This window comes from Carettochelys insculpta, chromosome 2, assembly GCF_033958435.1.
Source record: "Carettochelys insculpta isolate YL-2023 chromosome 2, ASM3395843v1, whole genome shotgun sequence".
NCBI classification, from domain to species: domain Eukaryota; kingdom Metazoa; phylum Chordata; order Testudines; family Carettochelyidae; genus Carettochelys; species Carettochelys insculpta.
This window is the reverse complement of record NC_134138.1, coordinates 214,887,030-214,913,411: the sequence shown is the minus strand read 5'-3', so window position 1 is coordinate 214,913,411 and position 26,382 is coordinate 214,887,030. Positions and strand designations below refer to the sequence as shown.

Here is a 26,382-nt window from a genome sequence, read left to right as displayed (position 1 = left end):
AACTCACTTTTTCCTCCAGTAATGATTTCATTATAAGGAAATATAAATACAGAGGTTAGATTGTTACTGTTAATAAGGAATATGTACTGTTGTAGAATTCAAATAAAATGTTACACATATATTTCAGCCCCTTTAAAAATGTAATAGTGAAAGGAATAATGGATAGGCTAGGAAAGAATAGATAATGGGACAGCCACATGAGCAGCTTACAGAAAAACAGATTTGGCTTTTGAATGGGCAAGAATCCTCTCAGGTCTTTCACGTAACATTTTTAGTGCCTGAAAAATGGCATGCAGTTGTCAAATAAGGAGCTCATGGGCTCTATCCACCTCACTTCCACAAGCACAAGGAGGAAACATGGTAGAAACTTAATGCCCAATTGATGGCAAAGGTGGGGATGTCACACATCATAGTATCTTAGAAGTGTACCACAAAGAGATTCGATGGATGCACAATGACCACAAGGGTACGGCTTTAATAAACAACCTGGAAGAGATAAAGATACACTTGCCATATCAAAGACAGTGGTGGATGAGGGATACGGCCTGTTCACTGTCAAAAGGAATTTGAGTTACTGTTTGTTTGCTACATGGAGGGTGGGGATGGACTTTTGACATTGCTGGTGGCTACCATAGACCCTTATATCGGGGTGAGCAAAGTGCGGGGCGGGCTCCCTTAGGGGGCATGAAATTTCATAAGGGGGCACAGCACGATCGGCTGCTGGGTCTCAGGCTCCTCCATTTCATTAAAAACATTGAAATATGTTACTGTTTTTATGTCTGTGTGTGTTCACATTTATATACCGATTCATAAAGTTTTTACATCTTACATCCTTACTTTCTTAAAATTACCAAAAGGGTTTTTTCCCGCCCCACCCCCACCCCCGTCATATGACCATAACTGAAATTTCCATCGGTTTCAATTACATTAGACAGGTTAGGGGAACCCTGCAAATTACAGGGATGAAAAGCAGGGCCCAACATAAAAAGTTCGCTCACCCTGCCTTAGATTATCTGCACTCTGAAGTACTAACAAGACTGTAGGAGGGAGCTTTGAGTGTGCCTAAATACACAGTAAAATCACCATAAGTGATGCCAAATCTGTCAAGTGTTTGACGGCACCACAACAACCATGCACTACGTATCCCTATCCCTGTCTTGCTTTTCCAATGTCTTCCTCCCAGATACTTTACAAAGCGTATCAGCATTGCACACCATAATCTCAGATGTGATCAGGGCTGAGAGCAGACTCAGAATAGAAATGATAGGTGGTGACCCGGCAACAGGGAGTTGGGGCATGGGAGCGGGTGGGGTGCCAGATGCAGGCTCTGGCCAGGAGGCACTTTCCCTAGGTGGCTCCTGACCAGCAGCCCAGCCTCTCTCTCAGGCAGGCTCCCTACCTGCCACAGTCCCCAGCTGCTCATGGCACCCGGCTGCTGGGGCCAGGTACCTCCCTGCACTTTGCCCAGCTTGTGAGGTTGGGGTCGGGGGAAGAATTAACACACTGCCTCCACCTCCAGCACAATCTTGGCCATGCCTTTGGCTGATGCCCCAGCAGGCAGACACTAGGAGTGGCTTGGAGCTGCGGCAGGCAGGAAGCCTGCCTGAGAGGCCCATCAGGCTGTGGGTGGATCCAAAGGCTTGGCAGGCCGGATCCAGAGCATGGACTGTGTTGCCCACCCCTCTTTTAAAAACACTGTTGTGTATGGACATCAAATACAGCAAATTTGCTCCACATGCTCGAACGGACTCTGGGAATCCAGAATTCTCTTGTGCAGGCTGATACAAGAAGGGAACACACAGGAAACCCATAATGCAGTTTTTCCTTCAACTCACTTTCCAAGTAACAAAAGTGAATGATAATGTTCTAACAGAGGTTCTCAATCTTTAGCAAACGGAGGATCCCGTTTTGATTAAAAAAAATTTTCAGGGATCCCTGTGCCTCTCCAATCACTGAGACCCTGTCTATGCTCCAAGGTCCCTTCCTGTTTAGTCCATCCCCTCCCCCTGCTTCTGTTGCTGGCTCTCCCCCAACTTTCACTGGGCTGGACTGGAGAAGAGGGCTCTGGGAATGAGTTTGGGTGCAGGAGGAGACCCTGGTCTGGGGCAGGACAGTTGGCATGCAAGAAGGTGAGGGCTCTGGCTAGGGGTATGGGCCCTCAGGTGAGGCCAGGGATGAAGGGTTAGGGTGCAGGAGGAGAGGCTGGGTCAGGCAGCTGGGGAGGTACAGTGTTCACACTCCAGGAGGGAGCCTGGGTGCAAGGAGAGGACTCTGGCTGGAACAAGGTGTTGGGGTGCAGGAAAGCATTTGGGAAGTAGCTCAGGGTGCAGGGTCCCAGCAACTGTTTCAGCAGCTCCCAGGAAGAGGCCATCAGGTCCCTGTGGCCCCTAGGTGCATGAATTACCAACCAACGGGGCATACAAAGCCAGCACTCAGACAGGGGCAGAGCACACATCTTCCCTGCCACCCATGCACCTAGGGGCTCCATGGACCTGGCACCCACTTCAAGAAGTCATGCAGAACGAGGGCAGGTAGGGAAGACTGCCTTAGCCCTGGAAGGGTGGGGAGTAGATCAGCAAGGCCCACAGACCACCTGGAGTTCCCTCACAGATCCCGTTTTGAGAAACACTGTTCAGCCTTAGGCCCTCCTGTAGGGAAGCCATGCAGGCCTTCCATGATCCTCTAAGTGAGCTTGTGCAGCCATAGGCTCTCCTGACACCCTGTAACTGTTCCAATTGGAAAAAGTTGGTTAGAGCTTATCACTTCCACCCTTCCGAACCCAGTGGCCTGCTTTTGGATGGAGAAATAGCCATGGGTTTGAGAGCAGAGAGAAGCATGCTACAAACCCTCTCTTACTCCTTCTGTGGCAAGTTGCCATATTTCCACCTACTTTTACTCCCCTCCACGTCTGGTAGCTGAGAGGGGTCTCAGGCTTTATCACAGCAGTTTGCCACCAGATCAGGGAGTTCTTCCTCTTACTTCTCCCACACTCTGTTGGGTCTTCACAACTATTTTTTTTTATAACTCTGCTTTTTGTCGTCCCATGTTCTGTGTAAACACATAGTTGGAAAGTCAATTTCTCCAGTAGCCAATAATTAAACTGTTCAAGATCTTTTAAGGATTAAATGTCAATATTTTGACATGAAAAAAAACAAACAAACATTCTTCAGTAATACATACTCTATAGCTACCACAAGTAACTTAAGAGACCATCTGAGTTCTACACCAGGTGAAGCTTTCAAATGATCTTTCAAAGGTAGACCCCAGGTAGGGTGCATTATCCAAATCTATCCGCATGCCAAGGATTATATCAGGGAGAAATGGCTGTGATAAAACTACCAGTCATAGGAAACAAAGTCCTCTTCTTTACTGGTGCCACAGAGTATGTTATCTATTGCAGTACCAACGAAGGTTAATCTCCAGGTGCTCACACAGATCTCAATCAGATATGCAATACAGTACTCTGTCCTCAGGGTTGTTTTTTTCTGATTTTCTAACACAAGTGAGGTTTGATTCTATTTTTATAATATGCCTAGAAAGCAAGGTAGTGTTTGCGCTGTAAGCTACTCAAATATATAACATTCTCTCATTCCTGCTTGACTCTACTTAACTATTCTAGCTCCTCCTCAATTGTCATACCAAGAGGCTATTAAAAGATATAATCAACTTCTAAATTCCAGTCATCCCAGGTAATACTATTACTACTACTCTGAAAATAAAAACTAAATTACACAGGTGCAATTCAAGCACCATATTAAAATGCTCATAGTGGCACACTTCAGTGTGTGCGTGCTTCTCAGCGATCAGCTACCCAGCATTAGGGCACCATCTGCACAGCCTTAGGTCAAGATTTCTACTCCCATTGTACAGCAAATAAAGGGACCATGATAATAGTGGTATGCTGGGAATGCTGGGTATGTACTATTAAAAGAGTTGGTATCAAAGAACTTAATTAAACCATGTGTAACAATCAGAACTTATTCTTCCATTTTACTGTACAACTGAAAAAGCCTCAGTTTCCTCAAAAAGCTAAAATAATTAGAATATAGCTATTTTGTACATAGAATGATGCATATTAGTGGTTTAGTTTTAGGTATTCAGCTCCTCTGAGACCTCATTTAGAATCAAGGATGCATTTTATATGGCTGGTTTACAGAGTGTTAGTTTGCATCTGATCTATCACTAAATAAAATAAATAAACTGTAGAATTCATAGAAAGGCTGCTTATTCAGATTGTGATCTCATATAATCTAATTGTACATCTTAAAACACACTAAAAGAAAATCAAAGAAAACCAAACAAAAAAAACTAAGGTTTGAATGTTTGTAGAAACAGCACTATATTTAATCAGAATACCTTTTCAGGCAAACACAAATCTTTTCAGGACTGGTGTAAAATAAAGTGGTAACTCTCCAATGCATACACTTGGTTTCTATACAAACTGCACTATATTGTAACCCAAAATAGTTCCGGCCATTTGCTTGGCATTTTAGTGTATACATGTATAGAAAGGGGCCTACTAAATTCACAGCCATGCAAAATGCACTGCGGTCTGTGAAATCTGGTGTCCTCTCATGAAATCTGGCCTTTTGTGTGCTTTTACCCTACACTATAAAGATTTCATAGGAGAGACCAGCATTTTTCAAACTGGGGGTCCTGACCCAAAGGGGAGTTATAGGGAAATCACAAATTTATTTTAGATGTGTCAGGGTATTATCAACCTTAGTTCTGTGTTGCCTTCAGAGATGGCAACTGGAGAGTGGTGGTTGTAATGTTGCCCATGTGCCAGGCTTTGAAGACAGCACACCTCCAGCAGCAGTGCAGAAGTAAGGATGGCAGTACCATATCCATGACTCCCTTATTTCTGTACTGCTGCTTTCAGAGCTGGGTGGCTGCTGACTGAAGGCCCAGAACTCCAGGCAGGAGTGCAGATGTTGGTGGCAACACCATACCATGCCATCCTTACTGCTGTGCTGCTGCTGGTGGCTCTGCCTTCACAGCTGGATTCCTAATCAGCAGCCATCACTCTGCAGCTGCCCAGCTCTGAAGGCAATGCTGCTGCCAGCAGCTGTGCAGAAGTAAGGGTTGCAATATCGCAATACCCCTACAATTACCTTGCAAACTGAACACAACTCCTTTTTGTGTCAGGGTATCTACAATTACACCACCATGAAATAACATGCAAAACACCATGAAATGTCAGATTTAAATAGCTGAGATCATGAAATTTACCCTTTTTAAAATCCTATAACCAGGAAATTGTCCAAAGTGGACCAAAAATTTGGTAAGGCCCCCACATATAGGAAAACAAATAAAACTGGATTATAGAGTTGAGATAAAGGTGGATCAAATATACTAAGGAAACAGACAGTTGATGAAATCCTTAGGTACCACAGAGTGGACTTTCACCATTAGGTCTATGTCACAAAGAGGTCAGTCTATATCATCACAAAACAAAAAAGCAATCCTGTAGTACTTTAAAAACTAACAAAATAATTTATTAGGTGATGAGCTGTTGTGGGAGCTTTCTGAGGAAGTGGGTCTGTCCCACAAAAACTCATCACCTAATAAACTATTTTGTTAGTCTTCAAAGTGCTACATGCTTGCTTTTTTTTTTAGGACAATATCAGTTTCTCACTTTCCTAAAACTGCTTTTAATGCAAGTATTCTGAAGAGCCTTTTTACATTCCACAAAGTATGAAGAAAAGAGTAAATAAAAGATGGAAAAAAATCTGATTGGCAGCTACTTGATCATCTTTTCATTATCTCCTAAAAGAATTACAGCCTACCTACAACAGTATTCTTGCACTCTGTGTTTAATAGGCATGATCTTTTCTGGTCCCCTCCCCCACCCTCCAGGGAAGAGAAACAATAGTATTGCAGAAATTTTGAATATTATCTATTTAATATAGTCAATGCAGGTGCAATGTAGCATAAAGAGTTTGAGTTAAACTAAAGACAACACCAAACATTCCCTTCACTAATGTATTTGGATGCAATATTGCAACTATAGGCAGTCAGTGTAGATTGTAGTTCAATTGAAAGATTCCTATGGACTCTAAAAGGGGTCGTCAGACCTTAAATCCATCAATCCTCAGAAGACAGAAAATCGGTTTTCATCTGTAAAATATATAGATCAAACATTAAGTCATTAAAAACATTTTATGCCTTACCCACACAGCATCTCAACAGTTATATCCACAATATGAGAACAACATAATCAAGGCATTGCATCTTATAATAAACCAGCTCCATTAGCATCTATATGAATGGAAGTAGAATGAATTTCAGATTATATTAATAATTATATTTTAGGATAATACAAAGTCAAAAACAAAAAAAGAAATAAAACCTCAAGGGAATCAGAGATGAATCTGACTGTTAGGATGCAACAGCATTTTTAAAACAATACCCCTTGAAAGCATGCAATGAAATCTGGTAGATCACTTTATCTGTATTTGATAACTAATTAAAATATGAATATTAGTGGATTTGTTTGTGCCATTATTATTGGATGGTGAACTGCATGTAATCAAAATGTCTTTCCTATTGTCTTCTTTCATCACTGTAAATACAAAATGTGCAATATGTTGGAAAAAAATCAGCTGGTTAAAACAGATGTGCAGAGGGTTTTGTTCTATGTATGTGAGCTTTTGTCTATGTACGTGAGCTTTGAGAGAAGTTACTGCAGTCATAAGCCTTAGTCATTTTAGTGACTGAATGATAAGTCAATGAATGATAAGGGGCAATTATTTCCTCACTACATAAAGAATGTTCCCATTCTATAGATACCATCACAACTACCATGCAATAAAGGCTGAAAACAAACATCAGGATCTGCTTTGTTCCTCCTATCTACCTCACTTACTTCAGTGGACACATCAGAAGAAATGTTAAGGTTCCAGTTCTATTCTCAGACAAATATAAAAAAAATCAAAAGTCCACTGACTATGGGTAAACTAGCATAAAATAGGAGTAAAGTAAGTATACAGAGTTAGAACAACAAGAAGTTCTGGGGCACTTTATAGAACAACAGGTATTTTGGAGCACAAGCTTTCGTGGGCAAAGACCCGCTTCATCAGATCTGATACGATGAAGCGGGTCTTTGCCCACGAAAGCTTGTGCGCCAAAATATGTTAGTCCATAAGGTGCCACAGGACTTCTTGTTGTTCTCTGAGATACAGACTAACACGGCTATCTCTCTGATACTATACAGGGTTAGGCTACTGTAAACATTAGGAGAATAAGCCCCATTTACCATTACTTTTTTAGTTGTATTGCAATTGCAGATATTCACTGCAGTCACTACAGGTGCCCCTTTGGGACAAACATTTTTCACACGGGGCAAAAATTTCAACATCATAAATGCATTGGTGGTATACGTCCCACTGAGTTTCCTATCATTCCCAGAACTGACTTGCAATATAGGTTTTTAAAATCACACAAATAAACCATATTGAAAATATGTGTCCTTGCCCCTGAAGAGCTTACACACTCTGATTTTGCTTTATTCTACTAACTCAAACAACAAAGACACATGCACATTTTGTCTGAAATCTAAGCCATCATTCTGATGGAAGTTAGCTGCTTTGGTGGCAAGATATGAAAGAACTATATTATGGATGGACAAGTGCAAAGGGGTGTACCAGCTCAGCACTTGCCCGGGGATGGGAGCCAGGCTTGCTAAGTGGAAAAGGCCCCTTCCCCCTGCAGCTCCTCTGGGCATGCTTCAACTGCAGCCCAGGTATAAAGGCCAGGGAGGCCAGTCAGTTGAGGCTGGCCACCACGGAGGAGGAGCTCCTGCTAGAACTTGGGAGCCTGCAACTGTTGCTGATTTGCCAATGACTGGAGCAGTTGGTTCTGCAGCTGTTGTTGCTGGACTGCCTGTTTCCACTGGTGGTCCATCAGCCACTCAAACAGCTTGGCGGGGTCCATCATGGCAGTATGCTTGGTCCACTTGCACTCTCACTCGATATGTGAGGGGAGAATGTGCCCCAAAATAATTCTCATGCCCCCCCCTTTTTTTTTTAAATGGCCTTCCTCTCAGGCCCCTGGCCTTCCCCCTAGTATTAAGGGTTGGGGGGGCAGGAAATCAGTTCAAACATGCCCACATCCTCCACCAGTTGAAACAAGGCCTGCAGCCCCACACCTCTTTGGAGGACTTTCCCACTGTCCTCAGGCCCCTGTGACCTAACCCATATCCCCTCAGTCAGGCCCAGCAGCCTACTCAGGCTTCAGCAGCCTAGTTAGTGCTCCCCCTTCCTTCGGGTCCCAGGGGTGTGCATAGGGGAGCTTGGGCCCTCCCTCTCCACCAACCTCCAGTACAGGGTCCTGTCAGTGGTGGATGTGTCTCCCCACCCACCAACTCAGCAGGGATCCCGACCGCAACATGCTCAGCTCCCGGGTTACCTCCCACTTCTCCTACCCTGTTTCAGATGGTGTGTGTTGTCCTGGCTCGGGCTACTCCTCCTCCTCAGACTGCTGGTGCTACCACTGCTGCTGCAGTCCTGGCTGCTGCTCCTGCGCCTCCTTGGGCAGTTGCTGCTCCTAAGTTCTAACAGAAGCTCCTCCTCTCCCAGTGGCCAGCCTCAGCTGACTAGCCTCCCAGGCCTTTATACCCAGGCTGCAGTTGGAGCGTGTCCAGCGAGGCCATGGTGGATGGGCCTTTTCCACCCAACAAGCCTGCCCCCCCGCCCCTGGCAAGTACAGGGTTGGTACACCCTGTCACAGCAAGATACAGCCTGGTGACTGGATCAGGCCCATCAAGCTGCCAAATCTAGCCCACAGGCCATCACAGACTATGTCCACATTACAACATAAATTCAACTTTTAATAAACTTGATTTCTTAACCTTGTCGAGTTTCTGCATTCTCATTGCCTTATCCAAGCTCGACTGCACGAGCAATGTATTGTGGGTTCCTATCCCACAGTGCCTTAGCCCTGATTGTTTGTTGGTGTTTGATGTTACTATCCCAAAATGCAAAGTACTGTCCCAGAATTCAGAGCACCCAGTAACTGCGCAAAAACGAATGGGAGACAGTGCTAGCACAATCAGGGAACCTCAGATGCTTCAAGTCATTGCACACACTGTTACGGCAACTTCATGGACTGTCTTGCAATTTCTGTGTCAATTACAAAGTTAGATGATGGTTGCCTACTATGATGATGATGATGATGAAGATTCTGAAGAGGAAATCTTTCTACAGCCATCCAAGAACTAACAGCTGCTGGCTGCCCTGAATGCATTGCTGACAGTGGAGCGGTGGTTTTGGACTTGTGAGATCAGCACACACTGTTGGAACCATTTCATTTTGGAGTCCTGGGATGAGGAGCAGTGGCTGCAGAACTTTTGCATGTGCAAGTCCACTTTTATTGAACTTTGTGATGTGCTGGCGCCTGCTCTGAACTACACCAACACAAGAATGGCCATGTCTACACTAGCCCCAAACTTCGAAATGGCCATGCAAATGGCCATTTCGAAGTTTACTAATGAAGCGCTGAAATGCATATTCAGCCCCTCATTAGCATGTGGGCAGCCACGGCGCTTCAAAATTGACACGGCTCGTCCAGATGGGGCTCCTTTTTGAAAGGACCCGGCCTACTTCGAAGTCCCCTTATTTCCATCTGCTCACAGGAATAAGGGGACTTCGAAGTCGGCGGGGTCCTTTCGAAAAGGAGGCTTGTTGGAACGAGCTGCGCGGCGAGCCACGTCAATTTCGAAGCGCCGTGGCCGCCGCATGCTAATGAGGAGCTGAATATGTATTTCAGCGCTTCATTAGTAAACTTTGAAATGGCCATTTGCATGGCCATTTCGAAGTTTAGGGCTAGTGTAGACATAGCCAATGAGGCCAGCTTTAACAGTTCAGAAACGAGTGGCAGTCGCGCTATGGAAGTTTGCGATGCACAACAGTTAGTGGTCAGTGGCAAATCAATTCAGGGTGGGCAGATCTACAGTGGGGGCCATGGTGATGGCAATGCAATCTGTCCACATCTTTTTAGGAAGACTGTGACCCTGAGAGATGTATAGGCCATAATGGATAGCTTTGCTGTCATTAAGTTTCCTAACTGTGGTGGGGCAATAGATGGCACGCACATTCCCATCATGGCCCCGACCCACCTGGTCTCTGAGTATAAAGACAAATGGGTACTTCTCCGTGGTACTGCAGGCACTGGTAGATGACAAAGATCGTTTCACCAACATTAACATGAGATGGGTGGAGAAGGTTCACGATGCGCATCTTCAGAAATTCTGGGCTCATAAAAGCTCATGGGTGGGACTTTTTTCCCCAGACTGGAAAGTCAAAATTGGCGACATGGATATGCCTACTGCAATATTGGGTGACCCTGCTTACCCTCTGCCCCCTTGCCTTATGAAACCCTACACAGGCGCCCTGGACCACAGCAAGGAAAACTTCAAGCAAAGATTCAGCAAGTGCAGGTGGTTGGGTATTTAAAAGTGAGGTTCAGATGTCTATTGACCTGTTTGTACCTTTATGAAACCAATGTCCCTGCCACGATTACAGCGCGCATTATTTTGCATAACATTTGTGAATTCAGGCCATATTCTTTCCTGAACACATGGAATATTGAGGCTGAGGCCATAGGCAGGGCTCATTCACAGCTGCTTACACAGCCATTCACCAATAACCAGGTGGAAGCAGCAGCAATCAGGGATGCTTTAAAAAAATAGCTTCATGAATGATCTGCCACGCATATGATGGCAACATATTTCTCTACTGTAGTAATAACCACCTGACTCACCAAATGTGAACCAATAAATCAGACCGCGTCTTACTCAAATGCGTCATTTGGAAGGAGGGGGTTAAGTTGCAGGCAGACGAATGGATGTGGAGGGAGGGTTATTTCCTAAAAGAAGAGCAGCTGTGCTATCAGCCCTCCCCACCCCTGCCCGAGTGCTTCTGCCACGAATCCTCTGCGGACCTTGACGTAGCAGCAGGCAGCTGTACTATCAGCCCTCCCCGCCCCTGCCCTGTTCCCAGCAGTGATTTGTACACCCTAACACTCATGGATGCTCAAAAAAACAAAGACACACCAAGCTCAAAAGAATAAGTTTTTTTGGGTGGAAGAGAGGTTTAAGGGTCAGGGAAAAGAAGCATGGTCAAGGTTGGTGGAATAGCCTCTTGTAGTGACCTTTGGAGCCGTAGCAGCAGGCTGCCCTTTCCCTCCCTCCCCACATTCGGGGACTGCGAAGCCGGAGGGAGGGGTGACCAGTCTTCAGGAGACTCCCAACTGCTGCATTGGGAACCCCTCTGCAGCTCCAGCATGGAGTGCAGGACCTATGTGTGGTCGGTCGCTGCCTTTATGAGCTTTGCTGCATTTTCCATCTGCTTTGCCACTTGCTCTCTCTGGAAGTCAAGCATACTCTGCCACCACTCTGCTGTCTCCCTTTTCACATCACTAGTTTCTGCTTCAGACCACTACATGTCCTGCATGATCATATCCTGCTTGCACCTTTCGCCTTTCCTCATCCTGTCTCCCACACTGGGCATGACAGCTGGAAAGTGAAGGTCACAATTGAGATACAATTCACATTAAGTCCTGACCCATGGAATGAATGGATATCTGTCTGTACTATCAGTGAAAGTTTCTTTTTGCAAGGCCACTTAAAGCTTATTAAGGATGGCATTCAAAGTGTGCATTGCACAAGTCATCATTTACCACCATTTATCCAGAACATTTTGTTGTAAACATGGTAAGCTATTGTCCACTTTTTTTTTTTTTTTTGGGGGGGGGGCGGCTACAAAGAAGAGTAAGCCCTCTGTTGTCCTGGAGCAAGGGAAAAAGCTTTTTTCCCCTGTTCCTGGAGCAATCCTCCACACGCAGCAAGAACCACAAAGCCTGGCAACCACATGGTGAGGGGGAAGGGTGTGAAAGGTTCGATTCCAGCCCATGCATGGCTGGGTGCGGAGGGATCTCTGTAAGTTGAAAAAAATGTGGGGCAAAAGGGAAATGGAAGGGGAAAAGGCCCGGAGAGAAGCAGGGAGGGAGATGGAGCATGCGCCAGCCATGTAGTGTGGCAATACACTCCAGGGAAATGTAAAAGGGCAGGGAGCATTTCAAAAAAATCCAGTCCAAATTCCCATACTTCTTCAGGTTGCCAAAAAAGACATCACCCTCCTAAAACTAACAGACATCGACGAAGAGCTGCTCTTCCTGTGTGACCACAAGGCTGGAAAATTTGCCAAAATCCTGCGTGGCACAATGACTCCAGATCACTATCTGGTTGCCTGGCATGGCAAGGTGTGCTACTGTGGAAGCTGCAGTAAGTCAGGCCTGCTAAAAAACCTGGTGCAAAAAACACAAGAGTGCCTGGATGAGGCATTCAAGGAGATCCCCAAAAACGACAAGTGCTCCATACCCAGGAATATTAACACACTGTTCTGAGGGGCACAGTTGCATAGAAAACCTGTACCCACACCTCTAACCACCTACAACCCACTTCTAGCATTCAGAAAAAAATACTAATCAGAAATGCTTGGTCCCGAGGGCTCAGGGACTGGAGTAGAGGGGACCAGCATAGAGGGGATCAGTTCCAGCTCTAAGGTGAAAAGATCTGGGCTGTCAGGAAGAACTTCCTCAGGCCCATGCTGGCTGCCCCAATTATCCTCTCCCTCCTGACCCTTCAGCTCCTTTCAGGTCACCCCAGACTCCGGACCAGGACCTCCACAACTGTTGTAATTAATAGTGGGCAATGGGGCAGGGTCCCCCACAAGAAGCACGTGCAGCTGTTCATAATAGTGGCAGGCCTGTGGAGATGACCCAGAACACCAGCAGGCTTCCCAGACTCTGTGATAGACCTGCTAGAGTTCTTTCACCTTCAACCAGCATCGCGTAGAGTCCCGGGAGTAATCTCTGGTGGTCATCAACTGTGAGATGTTATCATATATGTTCTCGTTTCTCAAGGACACCTGAAGTCTGCTCACCACTGATTCATCTTCCCAAATTGTAAGAAGATCCAGAATCTCCTGATGAGTCCATGCTGGAGCTCTCTTGCAAGCTGGAGAACTACTAAACAGCTCACTACCCCGAGTGTTCATGATTGAAGGAGATGGCTACTGATGCGGTGTGATGAAATAGGTAAAAGGTATTTTTCATTATGGGCATCCTTTATATTTCAAGGACTGGGTGCTGATGAATTCAAGTTCAAATTCGCAGGCTTCCTGTGACCTCCTTCCTACACACTTGTACAGCAGCAGCCTTAACTGGCAGGTAACTGCGTAACTTTGTGGCATACATACGGGACACCTGTGGAGGCTAATAAATTCAGTTTTGAGATATGGCGCTTCCACGCTGGTCCTTATTCAAAAGTTTAAATTGGAACTTGGCGCCACACCCAGCCGGTACTGATGATATTATGATATCGATATTAGTGCTCCATAATTTGAACTAATGGTATGCACAGTGAAGACAGTGACACTTTAATATTGAGCAAACTGCGTTAAATTCAAATTTATCCCATATTGTAGACATAGCCTCAGGCGCAGAGCTATCAGACACTGTTTTAAGCAGCTTCCTGCTCCCTGAAGCTCTCTGCTAAAGACATCCAGAGGGAAAGGGAGGCTTGGCATGCTGCTCCCATCCTCTTGCAAAATCTCAGCTCCTATTGGCTGGTTTCTGATTTCCAGCCAAAAAGAGCTGAGATTTTGCTGGGGGCAAGGCAGTGCGCAAAGCTTCCCCCACTCCTTGCTACACCTGGATCAGAGAGCTACACAAAGCAGGAAGCAGTTTTGAGCAGTCTGGGGCTGCAGAGACCCTATCTCATTGAGTTGCTGGCCAGGATCCAGGACCTCTCCCCACCTTCACCGTATAATCCCAATCCTCTGTCCCCACACCCTACATGACCCGAATCCTCTGTGCCTCCTCCTGCACCTATACCCCCCTCCCAGACCCTACACCCCACGGCACAGTAACTCCCTACCCCCATTGTAGGTTGCAACCCAAATCTCTGCACTGCCTCCTGCATCCCAGACCCCTCCCTCAGGTCACAAACATTTTCTTCACCCAAACTCCCTCCCAGACCTCCTCCTGCACCCCGATCCCTTACCCCAAATTCTCTTCTGCATTCAGCCTCCATCCCAGATCTCGGACCTCCTCTATCAATATCATGGAAGAGTGCAGTCCCTGACCACTTTCCAAATTCTTCGAGTCCCCCTCGCCCACCAAAAAATATTGCCCGCCCAGACTTATGTCCTGTATCTGATATAACTGTTGTTGACAAAGATGAAGACAAGTTTTGCAGCGCTAACAATATAGAACTGGTCCAGTTAAGAATCCCTTCCCAAACAACAAACAAACTGAGCTTGAGATGGCAGGTTCCATCTTCTGGAACACTACCTTGTGCTGCAGAAGATGGGAGATCACTCTGACCATTTAAAAAGATTATGGAAAGTAGTCCAGCTACACTGCATAAGCAGATAGCAGATCTTAAAACTTTCTCATCAGACATACAAAAGAGAGAAAGCTCTATAGGCCTCGAGGATTAAGCCTTCTGAGTGCACATCAGTGAGATTAAAAACACATTTTCTGGACACAACACAATTTTTAACACGTTCCTGAAGCATAAGCCACTATGAAAAAAGGTACATGCTTAACAGAACAAAATAAAGTAATCTTCACTTAATGAGTGATAGTGCACGTTGAGGAAAGGGGGTATATTAGCTTATTTTTAAAATGCTAATTGACCAAAAATACTTTTGATATAATTTTTTGTAGGTTCAATAGTTCTTCTTTTCCTTTTAGTCTGCCTTCGATAACAAAAGGCCTTCTGATAAAGCAGATAGGATTGAAGAACAAGTCCCCCAAGTCTGCAGCTTTGTTGCAAACCCACTACAGACCTGCTGATCAGTATCACTGTGTTAAACAGTGGTTCCCAAACTTTTCAGCATCACACCCCCTCTTTTGATTTTTGAGAAACCCTCATGCCCCCCAACCTCTTCTGTACCATCATCCAACCCCGTTTTACCAAAAAATTCAATTTGCAATTTGAAATAAACACAAAAGCTTGATATAAAAATGTTATTTAAAATTAAAATTAAACACAAATAATTCTTCTTGGCCCCCTGTGGTTGCCCAGTGCAGCCCCAGCTGGCCAGCTGCCTGAGCCCCATGCCAGCCCCCCGCCTGCCCACCCGAGACCTGCGCTGCCAGAGACGCCCACCCGAGCCCCATGCCACCGGGGCCAGCCACCCACTCACCCACCAGCTGCCAGGGCCAGCTGTCCACCTGCCCACCAGCCACTCGAGCCCCATGCTGCCGGGAGCGGCCACCTGCCCACTGGCCATCCATGGGCCAACCGCCCAAGCTGCCCACCTAAGCCCCATGCTGCCAGGGACACCCATCCACCCACCATCCTGAGCCGCCCACCTAAGCCCCATGCCGCCAGCACCAGCCACCCTAAGCCACCCAAGCCCCGTGCTGCTGGGGCTAGCTGCCCAAGCCCTGCTCTGCCAGGGCCAGTCACCTGAGCCCCACAAGTCCTGCAAGCTGGCCGGCCGCCCAAGTCCTGCAAGCCCTGTAAGCTGCCCACCCGAGCCCTACAAGCCCTGTGAGCCACCCACCTGAGCCCCTCTCCTGCCCTCCCACAAAGCCAGGCACCCCCAGTCCCCCACCTAATTCCATCCTCCTCCCTGCCAAGCCACACTCACTGTCATTTGCAGAAGGCAGCTAGCTCCACATGGGTCTTTGAGGGCTTCCTGCTTTTTATAGGGGCTACACCTAGTCACCCATGTAAAATGGCAGGGGCTGAGAGCCAGAAGCAACGGCCGGATCTTTCTTCAGGTTTGGGGAATGATGGGGGTGGAGTCTAGGTCACCTCGCACGAGCCCTGGAATTTCTTCATGCCCCCCAGTTTGGGAAACCATGATTTAAAACACACAGAAAGCTTTGCTGAAAATACTTGGATCTCCTCTTGCCATTCTCCAATATTAGGTCTGTTACAGATAATTTTTGCATCTCCCACATCACCAGATGTGAATTGTTTAATCATTGTCATAAATATGACGAATATTACAGGATACAGACTACTGGATACCATGCAAATGTATAATACAAATGTATCTTTGGGCTTTGTCCTGAATTCTTATTAAGAACTATTTTGTTGATTAAAGTACAAGATGTTTCCCTAGTTCTTTTGTATCTACAATTTTGTAACTTACTAATATTTTTGTAATGGGTATATATGTTCAATTGTTGCTTTGTTGAACACAAAGGCCTGTATATTCATATAAGATGCATGGCAGAGAGAGTCAAAACTCAATTACAAAACCTGCTTTTAATTTATAATACACTACACAAAACATCTTACTCACAGCATGACCATACTAACTTTCAATAGAAAAATTATTTCACACAGACGATGCACAAGTTCTCAACTACTGAGAGAGATCAAAAAATGAGAAATGGGCCAGGACACCACCAGATGCTAATTTGTGTATTACCATAGGATGTGGGAGGGAAGTGTTACTTCCACATAGTCAATAGTAGGTTAATGCTGCTCTGAGTAGCTTTACTCTTTTAAATCAACAAAATTCAGCATTACCAATATATGCATGTGTAGAAATCTAAACATACTGGGGTCAGACGGCAAGGAAACGTGGCCTCTGTACCAAACTCATCTCTGTTCTTTCCCTTTATGTTCCATGAGGGGCTGAAATTACTGGAAGCACCAGTTTCCAAAAATTATTAATATAGATTGAACATCAGAACTGACAAACATACTCTCCTGCTGGTGAACTACATATTAAAATTTCCAGATAGATTTGTGCTTTCTTCCATCGTTTTGAAAAATATGATACTTATATTCTCCTGTCCCCATTGTGTGACTGAATTCCTCCCTTTGCAGATTGCTCCTTTTTCCACTGTAATTCTATTACTTGGTGTAACAGCTTCACCTTTTCCATGATCAATCCCAATCATTGAGAACAGAGTGAAAATTTCCGTTAAAAACAAAAAACAAAAACAGCTTTAAGTCCCAACAGTGAAAGCTACAGTAATGCATGAATTCAGTACTACCCTGGAGGACATCCTGTAACAGGGTATTATATTTTCTAAACTAAGGCTGTGTCGACACATGTCCCTCTCTTTCAGAAGGGGCATGTTAATGAGGCACTCCGGAACAGGTTAATGAGATGCTCACATGCATATTCAGCATCTCATTAGCATAATGGCAGCCAGTCACGCTTCCAAAGTGCTGCTTTCAAAATGCAGACTGGCTGTATAGAGGTGAGCCCTTTGAAATGCCCTTATTCCCAATTTGTTTTGGGAACAAGGGAATTTCAAAGTGTAGCACTTATTTCGAAGAGCCCACATCTATGCAGCCACTCTGTGCCTCGAAAGCAGCACTTTCAAAGCATGACTGCCCATCATCATGCTAAAGAGGTGCTGAATATGCATGTTAGTGCCTCATTAACCTGTTCCAAAGTTGATCATTAACATGCCCCATATGAAAGGGAGGGGCACGTGTAGACACAGCCTATGTTATGCCGAATTACTCAGTTACTGAAAACTGTCTGTTTGTATGGACTTAATGAAAGTAAATACTGAAAGAGCCCCTTTTGACGCTTCAGAATTTCAGCTAAGAACTACAGCATACATTCCTCACATAATAAGACTTTATTCAGCACAGATTCTTTACTATTCTCTGCCCCCACCCTGCCACTTTTGTCTCTTCAGAGGAAGTAAATTCATTGAACCACCTTTATTCCATTTGATCCACATTTGTTACCTTCACACTTGCTGGGCATCAAGGGAGGCAAAACAGTCCAGATGAACCATATATGCACAAAGGTAATGAATTAAGCACATAGTGCGCTAATCAGCACCAACCTGATCTACACACTTGAGAAATAGTGAACCCTGGTCACTGGAAATCATGAAGGTAAGAAAACTGTTGCAATAAACAACATGAGTAAGAATTCAAACCAAATCTCTGTTTCATCACCAGAAGACCACAAGAGCAAGGGAGCGAGAGTGTCCTGCTCTTCTGGCTGGGATTCAACTACAGAAAAATGCTATTAAGAAGAAGGATGAAAAATGAATTCACAGAGAATGCCAGTGAGAAAACCAAAAATATCAAATTCAAATCTGTGTAAGAAAGTCATAATGAATTTAAGGACTGTTCTACCAAATGAAAGGCTGCATACAGTAATGCATCCATCATTCTTTAAATACCCCTCTGAAGCCACCCCCCCTCACTCATGCATCTGATGAAGCAGGTCTTTGCCAACAAAAGCTTATGCTCCAAAATATCTGTGAGTCTATAAGGTGCCACAATACTTCTTGTTGTCCTCGAAGCTACAGACTAGCACAGCTACCTCTCTGATACTTGTTCCCTTACCACACATTCTTACCTTCCATGAAGCTAATACAATCATATAAGACCACAGTATCAGCCCTGTCTCCTGTGTGATTTTCCATTTTCCTGAAGCCAAGCACTAAACATTGTAGTTTCCCTGCCATGCTGGGACCCACATGTAGATGACCTTCAGTTCCATGCACTCCCTGGAAAGGAGAATTAATTGGATTGGAGTCCACGCCGAGGTGGGCAATAAAATGGTGGTGGTTCACCAGGGTTAGCCCCTGGCAAGCTGCCACCACATTTACCTGCACCTCTGCAGGTACAGTTGATTGCAGTTTTGTTGGCTTCAGATCAGAGCTGCAATCACTTGTACCTACAGAGGCACAAGTAAATACGGCTAACCCCGGAGAGCTGCTGCATTTTATTGGCCGTTCCTGGTCCATGCTGTCTGTGTCGTGACATGGATCTGGGAGCCACCACTGAAGGTCAGCTTCTAGCCAGGGTGCAAGAATGTCAACCATGTAGATTGATGATCTGGGTTGCCTGCATAGCAGCCAAACTGCAGGGGGCAGGGAAATGATCCCATAAAGCAGGCTACAACCCTCTCTTCCCCACAACTTCTATAATTCCTGCTTCCTGGGGAATGAGGCTCTGAGTCTGGAGCATGTCATTAAAGCCAAAAGCCCACTGGGTTGAGGCAAACTCTCTCAAGGGTATTAAAAATAAATTAATTAGCAAAGAATATAATCACTGATGAATGTTACATCAGTAAGTATTTTCATATAGGAACTGTGGGTATGTGCATTTGTGTGGAGGATGGAATGAGGTTTAGCTTATGACAACAAAACAAATTAACATCACAGAATGGAGGAGTTGGTCCCACAGAATTGGGTCCCGTTACAACAGGGTGTACATGAGGGTCCCTCCAAATAGGCCTGAGATGATTTTTCTTGACTAAGCCTACCCAACCCAGAAGGCTCCACCATACACTAGTAAAAACCAAACTGCAGAGACAGTTTATGTTTGGATGGGCTGTACCACCAAACATGAGTTCAATTTTACCTGCCAAGCACAGAAAGAGATGACAATGCTCCAAGCTCATCTGCACTTGTAACGTCATCTAGATTTTATGGCAGTTGCTTGCACTAGGTACTAACTCCTACACAAAATGAACACTAAAGCACTACAAGGTTATCAAGGTCAGTCACTTACATGCATTAATTTGGTATTTCTGAGTAAGAAAAGCAACTACAGAATTTCTCAAAAATATCCTCTGGCACTATGAAGATGAGAAATGGTAGCAGAGAATTTTGGGGCCAGATATAAAGGCCAGTTTCTGCTATCCTTAATCACAGTAAGTTTCATCTTACTCTGTGAATATTGGTGGCCAAAACTGACCCTTTATTACTGAAGAATTAAAACACATTGGGCTTGTCTACACTACCATCTTCCTTCGAAGGAAGGATGGTAATTAGGGTGTTGGGAGTTTTATTAATGAAGTACTGCGGTGCATACGCAGCACTTCATTAAGCAAATTCCCCCTGGTGGCAACTTCCAAGTTTAAAAGTGCACCACAGCACTTCATTAGTAAACTCCCAACACCCTAATTACCATCGTTCCTTTGAAGGAAGGTGGTAGTGTAGACAAGCCCATTGTGTAGCTTTCCTCCTTCCACACACAGTGCAAAATGATTAAATTCAAGTCAACCTCTTTTGTTAATATACAAGATTCATTCTAACTCTCTATTAAAATATACACCATGGCTACATCTACACAAGAGGCTTTTCCCAGCAAAACTGGGCTTTTGTTGGGAAAAACCGTGGCGCATCTACACACAAAATGCTCTTTGTCGACAGTTTGTCGACAAAACCTGGCACATCCATCTGCAACATTATACCACTCCCTGTTCAGATATAATGTCTCTCTAGAACATATTCTGTCAACAAAACAGCCATGTAGGTGCTCTGGGGACATGCTGTCGATAGACGGGGCTTCCAATTCACCAGGCAGCCCTGTTGGCAGAGCTTCTGGTCAGCCACTCTGTCAAGAGAGGGCCGGGAAGAGGTTGTCCTTTCAATCTGCTTTTATGTGTAGACAACCTCTGTCAGCAGAAGTTTTGCTGAAAAATCCCTTCCAACAATGACTTCTGTTGACAGAAGCTTCTTGTGTAGACATAGCCTATGAGCCTCACGTATTACATTTAAGACCCCAATGTCACAAGTAGACTTATCTGAGCAGACCAGTGGGATTCCAGATTGAAAGGATCTAGTCACGCAAAGAAGACCAAGTCTAAATTAATGATAAACCTTAACTATTTCCATAGCTTACTGCCCAGGACATTTTTTAAAACAACACAATCTAATCTAATCCTATTATTTTTATTCTTACACAAGTACAAAGTAGTCTCAAAAAATCAAAATTTATTCTTTTAAATACTACCATGTGCTCTGTATGTCCAAATTAATCCCTTGCTGATTTCATAAGAATATGAAAAAAAACCCCAACATTTCAGCATTGTGCTCACAACTACACACCATGAAAGTTTTATACCCTCCCCCATTTTCACATGGCTACACCTTTCAAAAACTTCTCTTTCAGATGAACTTTCTCAAGACAAAACTGAAGAGTTTTGGAAAGTTCAGAAAGTTTTATGTTAAGATTTTTTCCAAGCTGCTCCATGAGTGTAATGGGACATTGCTCATGTGGAAGAGCTGATAAAGGTTTAGTATGAAAGAAGATTTATGACCTGCATTCAGTTTAACAGGTGTAACTCCCAATGACTTCCAATGCCTTTACTAGGAGTTTCACCCCTGTAACGTAGCAAAGTCAAACTAAGCCCTGACTTCAATGAAACTGCAGTAATTTACAGAGGCTGAATTTAGCGCAGATACTTTTCACCAGGTAAGAATTTTTCCAGTTGATTTTCCTAACTCATCTCCAGTAGGATCTTTTTTAAAACATCAAACTGAAAATCCATCTAAGATCCAACTTCACACCAAACTCAGCACAGGCTGATTTCTGAGCCCTAGCAGCGACTCCCAGGCTTCCGTAAGGAAAAAGCTTCTAACGCTTGTAGAAAACCCCTAAAGATGTTTGAAAATCATAAGTACATACACTATTTTTTAAGAATTTGCATGTTATTTGCATGCATAAGCCCATACAGAAGAATCGTCAAATAAATGCACTCAAAGCACTGTCCCGTGCTTGTATTAATGTAGATGTAATCTGTGATCCAGAGCAACTTTTTAGAAGAAATAGAAGCATTACACATTAATATATATTAATGTCACATTAATTTTAATTGCAAACATATCAGGAAGTAAACTATGTAGTTTCCTAATGTGACTCAGGCCTTCCCCTCATGAATATGAAATATTCTGTACAACTGTACATCAGTGGCTCTCTAATTGCAGTCCATAGACCACAATCAGGTGATTTGTGGCTCAGTTTACAGCATGACTTCCCAAACTGAGTGAGAGGGGGCAGATGAAGGGGTGGAAACAGATTCAAAAATGGGAAAGGGCAGTCATGACCACCTTTCCTTTATTCATATTTTGTTGGGAGTGACGTCTCAAACTGTTTTCCTGTTGTGACATCTTTTACAGTATAGGGAAAGGTTGTGAATCGCTGAGTTATACTACAGTATCAAAATGAGAATTCCTTATAGCTACAGTGATTAAAGTTAGAACAGGAGTATGTTTTCAGTTTGAGAATAGCATATGTTGTTTTACCACATACAAGCAAAAGTGTATGCTTATGGGAAACATACCTTGGAATTTTCTGTTTTGCAGTTTAAATCCCCTCCATAACACTGCATCAGTGCAGTCTGACACTTAATTTTAAATTAAGCTAATTTTTTAAAATTTTAAATTTTTAAAAGTTTATTACTTCATAAAAATTTCTATTATTTTTTCAAATGTTTGGCCTGCCTGTTAAAAAAAGTGGTAGGATGAAACAGCATGTATGGTTCATCACTGTATAGCTGCACGCTGCTTACTTGTATTTTTATGGGATCATAGAAAACCTTATTATTTACACCTTTTTCATAATACAGTCCTCTTCATGTTAAAATGAATCAGTACTTACTAACCTGCCAGTAAGCTACTTTGAAGAAAATTATATTTGAGAGCTTAATTTACATTGTTAATAAAATGCAGCAAAGCAGTTACACAGAAGGGGTAGCCTAAAAAACCCTGTAAGACCCTTGTTTAATAGAATAACAAAAATTTCTGATAATGTAAGAGTTACAGCCCTCAATCCTGAAAATCAGGGAGACAAGGTGGATGAGGTAATACCTTTTTATTCAACCAACTTCTATGGGTGAGAGAGACCAGCGTGAAAGCCGGTGTCTCATAATACTAAGAGAAACTGCCCCAATAAAAGTTGTTACCTCTTCTACCTTTTTTTATGCATCAACTGAATTGTGTTCCACACCACCGTGTTTACAGAAAAGCATACTGGGCTTGCTAAAGCTTTTCAAAGCTGATTTTAAGAAAAGCCCAGCACATACTGAATGTAGGCCTTGTGTTTTTATCAGTTGCTCACGTTAACAGGATTTAAAAGAAAAAAAAACTTGCTAATAAACGGTAACTTTTGGGTTTGCAGGATCCTGGGCCAGCCCTCGCCCATTCATACCTGCGAACGGCTGCGTGCAGATGCAAACCCGGGAGCACCCTCCCGCAGGCCATAGCCTGACGAGTCATCACCCCACCCCCTGCTGCATAATGCACTGGGCATAATCCCTGCCCCCACTCCCCTCGCGGCGAGCGCGGGGCGGGTCGGCGCGGCGCACTGGGGAGCGTGGCACGCAGGGCCGGGGACTTGTTGAAAGCGCTTGTCGTAGGCACACGGCGCAGGAGAGGGTGGGGGAGCGTGCAGCCCCACAGGTGATGGCCAGACAGGCGCAGCGCCAGCCCCCCAACCCTGGCGGCAGCCGCTCCGGGGCCTGGCCGCGGCTTTGCTGCAAATGGCAGCAGCAGCAGCAACGCGCCGAGGAATCCCCGCCCGGCCGCGCTGCACCGGGGGGTGCCGCCTCCCCCGGCTGCCGGGGCCACACGGCGTCAGCCGACCCTGGGCACGGCCCCCGCCGCACGCCGACCTCACCCCTGCGGCGGCTGCAGCCGCCGCCGCCGCCTCCCCGCCGGCTGGGCCCCGCACACCCCCCTTCCTCCCCGGAGAGGCGCCCTGCGGGCAGCGGACGGGCAGCGCCCCATCCTCCCCACCACACCTAGCAACAGCGCTGACAGGACGCAGCCGCGGCGAAGAGGAAGCGGAATGGCTGCCGCCGCCGCGGCTCCCTCCCCGGAGCCCTGACAGGCGAGCCGGGGCGGAAGCAGCAGGCGGCGTGCCGTGCCCGTCCTCCTTCCCCCCTCCTCCGGCTCGCCGCACTGCCTCCTGCCCGGGCAAAGTAACTCCCGCCGCGCCGCGCCCCTCCCCGCGCCTGGCCATGCCGTCGCTGCCGCCGCCGCCGCCGCCGCCTGCGCCCCCGAACACGCCCATGCCCACTCGGCAGCCGCCCCGGCACCTTCTCCCCCGCCCCGCCCGCCGTGCACCCCCCACGCCCCCTGCACATGCACCCCGCTCCCCCCAGCGCTGGGGGCCCCCTCCCGGCTACGCACCGATGTGGTTGTCCTCGATGTGCTCGATGAGCTCCGCCAGGCTTGGGAAGTGGAGCCCGCAGCCCCCGAAGCGGCAGGTATTGGAGAAGAAGGAGGCGGCGGCGATGCCTGTCATGGTGTTACATTGAGGTCCCCCTGCGGTGCCTGCTCTGCCAGGGCCGCCGGCGGCAGGGCGGAGAGAGGCGGGGGAAGCGGGGAACGGGACGGAGAGAGATGGGGAGCGAGAGAGAGGGTGGGGGTGGGGAGGAGGAGGTGGCGGCGGCGGCAGCAGCGTCGGGAGCGGTGGAGGGGAGGGACGGGCTGGGTGGGGGGAGATGAGGCAGCCGCAGCTGGGAGGAGGGACCAGTGCTGCACTGTAACAGCTGTGCTACCCCGGCAGCCACCGCCTCTTCCAGCAGCAGCAAGGGACCCAGGCCACACGCATCACCTTCTCAGGAGGAGATTTAGCAACAGTTCCCATGCATATTTCAGTGCTCAAAGACTGTGTTCTACAACAGAGATTTGTCTTCAAGTGTAACATTTTGGGGGGGAAATGTCACATTTCCCTGTAACTTTACTTAACTTTTTAGAGTAATGCAGGGGAAGTGGAGAGCTCAAAAGAGCTAATTTTTGTTTCCCCATACACCAATTTGCAATGTCTTAACTCAGCAGTCACTGTAATTTTTTCCATCTATAGGCAGAATAATTTTTATGTGTACAAAGGCATGACTGGATGTGCACCATCAATAGAAGCACATACTGCCCACGGTGGGTAGCAGTGGGAGCTCTGCCAATCAGCTGGGTGACACCGGGATCTCTCCTGGGCAGCTGCCCAAGCTCTCTGCTTACAGGGAACATTGCTCTGAACAACATCTTACAACCTAATTAGCCCCAGTTAATCAGTGGGACTATATTTGTGTAATAAGCTATTACCCTTAATTGTCAGCAACCATATTATTATCAGGCCCATAGAGGGGGACCCAAATAACAGGCGTTCACAAGGCAGGATGAACAATACATTCACCTAAATATCACCCAATCCCCATTGTACTGTCAGCACCTAACAAGTACTGAGCACCCTCAAACCCATTACATTGAAGCTGAGGCTACTCAAGCTACTTGCAGAATAAAGCTGATCCTGTAGAGATACAGGTGCTTGACTACAGTGTAAGTAATCCTTTGAAATCAATAGGGCTACTCACATTAATAATATTAAGCACATGTATAACTGTTTAAAGGATTGGAAGATGAAGTAGCAGGAGGTCTACTTGGCATAGAACTTGTCCTTGTGTCTCACATGCATATATCTTTGCAGCATAAGAACTTGATCCAGCTGATCTTCGCAACTTGAACTCTTAAGTTGGCTAGAAGAACAAGAAAACAGAATTGCACCGTGCTGTAAAACTGAGGACTGGAGAAGGGAATTAACATAAAAATGCAAAACTCACTCTCAAAACCTATTTTGACTTCATCTCTAGAAAGCTAGTCACTGGAGAGGCTGACTGATTAATTGATTTGAATGAAGTTCTCCTGGGGCTGAAATTCATAGACAGTTTTATTTAAAATTAAAAGAAAAGAAGAGTAAGAACTTTCCTGTCAGGTGGGTTCTTCAGGTTTTTTTTAATAATTATCCAATCTTTGCTATACTGCACATTATGCTAAAATAATGCTAATAGTTTAAGTAAATCCAGTTCTGCAAAAAATAATACTGGCTTGAGACCCTCACCATGCAGCTACTTATGCATATGCTTAACTTTAGGCATAAATGTAAGCATGTGCATAAGGGCTTGCAGAATTTATTAACTGTGGCCCTCAGAGTGGCTTCCATCATTGCTGAAGGAGTGATTACCTAAAGAGTAGCAAAGCTTTCAAGGCAGCAAAATGGGTAGTGGCACACATATAGAGGATATGCCAGTTTGCTTAGACCAGCAGAAATCCTGGAGCCAGCTCTGGCTGCTTATAATACACTTGAAAACCTGAAACTTCCTGATGATAAAATAGTCTGCATCGTTGTTCACGGATCAGTTTTCTAATTTTCATGTAAATTAGCACTGATTGTCCCTCTATGTAGTATCGCTTCCAACCAAATAATTGTTCCCTGTGTATGTTTACATAATTGTACTGTTAAAAATGCACAAAATATATTTTCCAAAAATACAGATTCTAGGAAATTTCCTCTTCACTTCCACACTGTAAGACATTCCATATAAAAGTTAGACTTCTCCTGAACAATACATAGGTTCCTGATATTTAACGCCTGTTGTTTGATCTGTTTATATAAAGTATATTCATTTCAGAAGCCACTACTCTTTTCTTTTAAATCTGTCCTCAAGGCCCTCTTCTATGATCCTTACCAGAATTTAGTCAACTAATAATTGACTCAGTGGAATGGAAGTTTAGGAGACAGGTAACTTGCATTGAGACACCAGACCTTCAAACATTGATGCAGATGCTTAATTTTGCTACTAA

The 26,382-nt window shown here is 45.3% G+C and overlaps 1 protein-coding gene across 1 annotated transcript in view; it reads right to left on the bottom strand.

Moving 5' to 3' along the window:
• JAZF1 (JAZF zinc finger 1) overlaps positions 1 to 24,164 on the bottom strand; it is a 325,840-nt gene extending 301,676 nt beyond the window's left edge. Inside the window, exon 1 of the mRNA XM_074986150.1 lies at positions 23,935 to 24,164. Within this exon, the coding sequence (XP_074842251.1) occupies positions 23,935 to 24,049 (115 nt within the window). The 5' untranslated portion in view covers positions 24,050 to 24,164. The remainder of the gene's footprint in view (positions 1 to 23,934) is intronic.
• Between the last annotated feature and the right edge of the window lie 2,218 nt (positions 24,165 to 26,382).